General features: G+C 37.0%; 1 protein-coding gene across 1 annotated transcript; it reads right to left on the bottom strand.

Moving 5' to 3' along the window:
- Positions 1-1,390: 1,390 nt before the first annotated feature.
- LOC125264062 (trichohyalin-like) lies at positions 1,391-6,827 on the bottom strand. Its single transcript, XM_048183307.1, has 2 exons — positions 6,743-6,827; positions 1,391-6,095 (listed from the first exon to the last, which is right to left on the bottom strand). Exons 1-2 carry the CDS (start codon positions 6,825-6,827, stop codon positions 1,408-1,410), a joined length of 4,773 nt encoding a protein of 1,590 aa, XP_048039264.1. The 3' UTR covers positions 1,391-1,407.
- Positions 6,828-7,107: the final 280 nt, after the last annotated feature.

Here is a 7,107-nt window from a genome sequence, read left to right as displayed (position 1 = left end):
CCCCTTCTTCATTTAAACTACATCACTTGGTCCCATCATTCAGGCACATGGTTTCTCCTACCATTGCTATGCTGATGACACACAACTCTTCCTTTCATTCCAACCAGATGATCCCACAGTAGCTGCACGAATCTCAAGCTGTCTGGCAGACATCTCGGCATGGATGAAAGAACAGAAACTCAACCTGGCTAAGACTGAGCTTCTCGTCTTCCCTGCCAATCCGACTCTAAATCATGATTTCAGCATCCAGCTAGGTACATCCTCATTTACCCCATCAAATTCGGCCAGAAATCTTGGAGTAATCCTTGATGACCAACTGACCTTCAAAGACCACATTGCAAAGACAGCTTGGTCATGCAGATTTGCACTTTACAATATCAGGAAAATCAGGCCCTTCTAAATCAGGCCCTTCATTTCTAGGCTTGATTACTGCAATGCTCTTCTGGCTAGACTGCCATCATGCACAATCAAGCCTCAACAAATGATTCAGAATGCTGCAGCACATCTCGTCTTTAACGAGCCCAAAAGAGCCCACATCACGCCTCTCTTCATCTCTCTGCACTGGCTACCACTTGTTGCTCACATCAAATTCAAGGCGTTGATGCTTGCTTACAGATCTACCACAGGCTCAGCACCCTCCTACTTCCACTCACTATTACGAGTCTACACTCCTACCAGAAGCCTACTCTCATTAAAGGAACGAAGGCTTGTGGTACTGTCACAGAGAGGCACAAAATCACTCTCCAGAACATTCTCGTTCACTGTCCCTTGCTGGTGGAATGATCTTCCTGCCTTCATCCGGAATGCAGAATCCCTTGCACTATTCAAAAGACAGCTGAAAACTCATCTCTTCCGTGAGCACTTAACCTCATCTTAAAAAAGAAAAACTTCTTATACCTATCCTTTCACTTCCCCTAATCCCTCTCTATTGTAGCTTATTAAAACTTGTATTGTGAGCACTTCTTGTGTCTATTTGCCTCGTCACGACGACTCGCTTGTTGTATTCCTCACTTGTAAGTCACTTTGGATAAAAGCGTCTGCCAAATGAATAAATGTAAATGTATTGCTCCACTATTTTTCACCGCAGCATTGGGGGAATTGGTATTCCTCTGCCCCTCTTGACTTCTGAGAGACACTGCCACTCTGAGAGGCTCTTTTTATTCACAATAATTTTGCCAATTGACCTAATAAGTTGCAAATTGGTCCTCCAGCTGTTCCTTATATGTACATTTAACTTTTCCGGCCTCTTATTGCGTCCCAACTTTTTTTTATGAAATCCAAAATGAGCCAATATTTGGCAGGACATTTCAAAATGTCTCACTTTCAACATTTGATATGTTATCTATATTCTATTGTAAATAAAACATAAGTTTATGAGGTTTGTAAATAATTGCATTCCTTTTTTATTCACAATTTGTGCAGTGTCCCAACTTTTTTGGAATCAGGTTTGTATATCAGTTCCATGTTTCTCTGAGGTCTCACCTGTAGTGACTGATCAGTTTCAGAGTAGATCTTCATCATCTCCTCTTTCTCTTGTTCATATTCCTCTCTCCACTGTACTCGTCTTCTCTTCAGTTGTTCATATTGTTGTTCAATGATTTGCAGTTTCTTTTCAAAAGTCTTTTGTTGATCTTCTCTCATGTTTCTTTCTTCTGTCAGTCTCTTCTCCAAATCCTCTAGTAGTTCTTGTCTCTCTCTTTCTACTCTCTCTCTCTCTCTGATTATTCCCTCTATTTCACTCTTTGGTATCAGAATATGTTCATTACTAATCTGTTTCTCACTCTCTCTCCTTTTCTCATCTTCTTGTCTCTTTCTCTCTTTTTCATGATTCTGTATTTCTTCCTCCATCATCTTCATTCTCTCTTTCTCTTCTTCTTGTTTCTTCATCAGTTCTTCTCTTTCTCTGTTCAGTTTCTCCATCAGGATCTTCTTCTTGTTTTTTTCTTCTTCATGTTTAGATTGAAGATCTTCTTTCTCTTTTTCCATCCTCTCTCTCTCTTCTTTCAGTCTATCATTAAATTCATCCCAAATTCTCTGTTCTTTCTCTCTTCTTTTCTCATCCTCTTCTTCTCTTCCCATCTTTTCCTCTAGTTTCTGTTTCTCCCATTCCTCTCGTTCTCTCTTCATCTCCTCACACATCTTTTCTTCTCTCTCTCCTTTCTCTTTTATTTCTTTTTTATATTGTTCTTCTCTCTCATTAAACTCTTCTTCTCTTCTCTTTCTCTCTTTGTCATGATTCTGTCTTTCAATCTCTATTCTGTTCATCAGTCTGTCTATTTGAATGTCATATTTGATCTGAAGTTTTTCATTTTCTTTCTTCAAATTCTCTTTTTCTTGTCTCATTTCCTCTATTTCATGTTTGAATGTCTCTCGTTCTCGTCTCATCTCGTCTCGTATCTCTCTCTGATGTTTCTCTTGTTCCTTTATTTCTCTTTTATATTCTTCTCTCGCTATAATGTTTTCTTCTCTTCTCTTTCTCTCTTTGTCATGATTCTGTCGTTCTTCCTCCATCATCATCTTCATTCTCTCTTTCTCTTCTTCATGTTTCTTCATCAGTTCTTCTTTCTCTCTGTTCAGTTTCTCCATCAGGATCTTCATCTTGTTTTCTTCTTCTTCATGTTTAGACTGAAGTTCTTCTTTCTCTCTTTCTATTCTCTCTCTCTCTTCTTTTAGTGTATCATTAAATTCATCCCAAACTCTCTGTTCTTTCTCTCTTCTTTTCTCATCCTCTTCTTTATTTCTTGTCTTTTCCAGTAGTTTCTGTTTCTCCCATTCCTCTCGTTCTCTCTTCATCTCCTCACACATCTTTTCTTCTCTCTCTCCTTTCTCTTTTATTTCTCTCTTATATCGTTCTTCTCTCTCATTAAACAGTTCTTCTCTTATCTTTCTCTCTGTTTCATGATTTTGTCTTTCATTCTCTATTCTGTTCATCAGTCTGTCTATTTCTGTGTCGTATTTGATCTGAAGTTTTTCATTTTCTTTCTTTAAATTTTCTTTTTCTTGTCTCATTTCCTCTACTTCATGTTTGAATGTCTCTCGTTCTTGTCTCATCTCGTCTCGTATCTTTATCTGATGTTTCTCTTGTTCTATAATTTCTCTTTTGAGTTCATCTTCTCTTCTCTCTCTCTCTTTGTCATGATTCTGTTGTTCTTCATTCATCATCTTCTTCATTCTCTCTTTCTCTTCTTCATGTTTCTTCATCAGTTCTTCTCTTTCTCTGTTTAGTTTCTCCATCATGATCTTCATCTTTTGTTTTTCTGCTTCAAGTTTAGACTTAAGTTCTTCTTTCTCTCTTTTCATTCTTTCACTATCTTGTTTCAGTTTTTCATTAAATTCAACACAATCTCTCTGTTCTTTCTCTCTTCTTTTCTCATCCTCTTCTTCTCTTCTCATCTTTTCTTCTAGTTTCTGTTTCTCCCATTCCTCTCGTTCTCTATTCATCTCCTCGCACATATTTTCCTCTCTCTCCTCTTTCTTTTTCATTTCTCCTTTATACCATTCTTCTCTTTTTTTAAACTCTTTGTCTCTTCTCTTTTTCTCTTTGTTATGATTCTCTCTTTCATTGTCTATTCTGCTCATCAGTATTTCTATTTCTGTCTGTAGATTTTCTTTTTCTTTTTTCACATTCTCTTTTTCTTGCCTTGTTTCATTTATTTCATTTTTAAACAGCTCTCGTTCTCGTCTCATCTCGTTTAGCATCTGCTCTTCCTGTTCCTTTTTGTCTCTTTTATATTGTTCTTCAATCTCTCTAAATTCTTCTTCTCTTCTCTTTATTTCTTTATCTCGATTCACTCTTTCTTCCTCCATCATTTTCATTTTCTCTTTCTCTTCTTCATGTTTCTTCATCAGTTCTTCTCTTGCTCTGTTCAGTTTCTCCATCATCATCTTCATTCTCTCTTTCTCTTCTTCATGTTTCTTCATCAGTTCTTCTCTTTCTCTGTTCAGTTTCTCCACCATCATCATCATCTTCATCTTGTTTTTTTCTGCTTCATGTTTGGAATGAAGATCTTCTTTCTCTTTCATTAATATTTTATATTGTTCTTCTCTCTCATTAAATTTATCTTGTCTTCTCTTCCTCTCATTCTCTATTCTGTTTAGCATCATGTCTATATCAGTATCATATTTAACCTGTAGTTTCTCTTTTTCTAGTCTCATTTCCTCTATTTCATGTTTGAATGTCTCTCGTTCTCGCCTCATCTCATCTCGTATCTCCCTCTGATGTTTCTCTTGTTCTATAATTTCTCTTTTGAGTTCATCTTCTCTTCTCTCTCTCTCTTTGTCACGATTCTGTTGTTCTTCATTCATCATCTTCTTCATTCTCTCATTCTCTTCTTCATGTTTCTTCATCAGTTCTTCTTTCTCTCTGTTCAGTTTCTCCATCAGGATCTTCATCTTGTTTTCTTCTGCTTCATGTTTAGACTTAAGTTCTTCTTTCTCTCTTTCCATACTTTCTCTCTCTTGTTTCAGTTTCTCATTAAATTCATCACAATCTCTCTGTTCTTTCTCTCTTCTTTTCTCATCCTCTTCTTCTCTTCTCATCTTTTCTTCTAGTTTCTGTTTCTCCCATTCCTCTCGTTCTCTCTTCATTTCTTCACGCATTTTTTCCTCAGTATCCTCTTTTTCTTTAATTTCTCCTTTATACCATTCCTCTCTTTCATAAAACTCTTCTTCTCTTCTCTTTCTCTGTTTGTTGTGATTCTCTCTTTCATTGTCTATTCTGCTCATCAGTATTTCTATTTCTGTCTTTAGATTTTCTTTTTCTTTTTTCACATTCTCTTGTTCTTGCCTTGTTTTGTTTATTTCATTTTTAAACAACTCTTGTTCTTGTCTCATTTCGTTTCGCATCCACTCTTCTTGTTCCTTCATTTCTCTTTTATACTGTTCTTCTCTCTCTTTGAATTCTTCTTCTCTTCTCTTTATTCCTTTATCTCGATTCACTATTTCTTCCTCCATCATCTTCATTTTCTCTTTCTCTTTTTCATATTTATTAATCAGTTCTTCTTTTTCTCTGTTCAGTTTCTCCATCATCATCTTCATCTTGTATTCTTCTTCTTCATGTTTGGATTGAAGATCTTCTTTCTCTTTCATTAGTATTTTATATTGTTTTTCTCTCTCATTAAATTTGTCTTCTCTTCCCTTCCTCTCATTCTCTATTCTGTTCATCAGTCTGTCTATATCAGTGTCATATTTAACCTGTAGTTTCTCTTTTTCTTGTCTCATTTCCTCTATTTCATGTTTAAGTGTCTCTCGTTCTCGTCTCATCTCGTCTCGTATCTCTCTCTGATGTTTCTCTTGTTCTCTTATTTCTCTTTTCAGTTCCTCTTCTCTTCTCTTTCTCTCTTTGTCTTGATTCTGTCGTTCTTCCTCCATCATCATCCTCATTCTCTCTTTCTCTTCTTCCAGTTTCTTCATCAGTTCTTCTCTTTCTCTGACTCTGTCCATCAGGATCTTCATCTGTTGTTCTTGTTTTTCTCTCTCCATCTCTCTGAACATCTTACATGAGTAGAAACTCCCTCCATGTTCTTCCACCATGTTATCTATCTTCTCCAGTAGATCAGACACCTGTGTTCGGTCTCCAGTCTGATTATTATTGAACACATGGTATCTGTTTCCACACGCTTTAATCAGCTTCATCAAAGGAGATCCAGGTTTTCCCAAATACTGATCAATAGTTTTGTTCTTCAGATCATCTCCTCTCGTGAAGAGCACCATGGTGAACATTAAGGATTTCTCACCAAACGTCTCTTGGATGATCTTCACTGATGTTGCTTCTTCTTGAGTGAATCGTTGTCCTAAATTGAGCACAATGATGAACACATGTGGTCCAGGCAGGATCATGGAGATGCAGTGTCTGATTTCTCTCTGGATCTCCTCATTACTCAGTTCAGTATCAAACAGTCCTGGAGTGTCGATCACAGTAACGTGTCGGCCGTTGATTTCAGATGATTCTCTCCGACTCTCTTTAGTCACTGACTCTTGAGATGTTTCTGCTGTAAATGCATCTCTTCCTAAGATTGTGTTTCCAGTTGCACTCTTCCCAACTCCAGTTTTTCCCAGCAGCACAATCCTCAGATCCTCTTCACTCTCTGTTGAACCTGTAAAAGAAGAAATTAGTTAGTTTTAAAGCCTATTTAAACGTGTGATTTATTAAAACATCACATATCGTTAGCCTCATAGCATAATTGCCTAAGTATCATTTGAAAATGAATGACTTAGGCAATTATGCTATGAGGCTAACGATATGAAAATTGCAAACAATATTTTGCTTCTATAAAAAGGACACTGGTCCCCTGTTAGATGGTAAAGTGCAACACCTCTTTAGTTGCCTTTACCACCTTTATATCCTTGCCTTTATTTTGGATCAAAACTCAGTTTTATGTTGATTTCATTGAAAATCCTCAGTTGGATCTTCAAACAAAAAAAAGAAAAAGATTTCATATTAAGGACAGAACACACCAAGCCGATGCCGACGAAGTTAAGTAGTGATGGCCGACGAAATAGTGGCGACGAAAGCAGACTGTTGCCCTGACACACCAAACCAACGCTAAACAGCCAACGGCCAAGCAGCACGTCAGTTCTGCGCCTGCCTGAGATGACGTGCCTTTCCGAAACAGCAGGCTGAACAGCCAATCAGAAGGATCTAATGGCCCGACAGACAATGAGCTCCAACGCGATTCAACATTTCGAATCAGCCGAAAAAAGGCAGACGAGGACCAACTTCAGCCGAAGGTGCGGAACACACTGAGAAAACTTTGTCGGCTGACGGAGAAAAACTGCCTGATGGCCGACTGCCGGCTTGGTGTGTTCCTGCCTTTGGGGATGACCATAATTAAACAACAGTAAGACTTTTGACTGATTAATACCTGTAGTAAACAATTTAAGTAATTTTTAAAGTAATATATCAGTCAAAATTTTGTTTTTTAAGAGGAAAAAAAGATAAGTTGTGTATGTTATTTTAACATTCAGAAATGTAAAATATGTATCATTTACAAATTAACACCAAACAATATGCTATTTTATAAAATAAAAAAGATAAAATGTGCTGCTTTATGCTGCTATTTGCACATGTAAAACTAAACTTGTGGTATTTTAATCTTTTCGGTTAAA

The sequence above is a fragment of the Megalobrama amblycephala genome, linkage group LG3 (genome assembly GCF_018812025.1).
Source record: "Megalobrama amblycephala isolate DHTTF-2021 linkage group LG3, ASM1881202v1, whole genome shotgun sequence".
NCBI lineage: Eukaryota > Metazoa > Chordata > Actinopteri > Cypriniformes > Xenocyprididae > Megalobrama > Megalobrama amblycephala.
The sequence above is the reverse complement of the archived record's forward strand: the minus strand, read 5'-3'. Positions and strand labels throughout refer to the sequence as shown.

Coding starts and splice junctions, on each gene's coding strand:
- LOC125264062 (XM_048183307.1), bottom strand. CDS start 6,827: ATGGTCATCCCCAAAGGCAGGAACACACCAAGCCGGCAGTCGGCCATC. Junction 6,096..6,742: donor CAGCCGACAAAGTTTTCTCA/GTGTGTTCCGCA, acceptor CTTCTTTTACAG/GTTCAACAGAGAGTGAAGAG.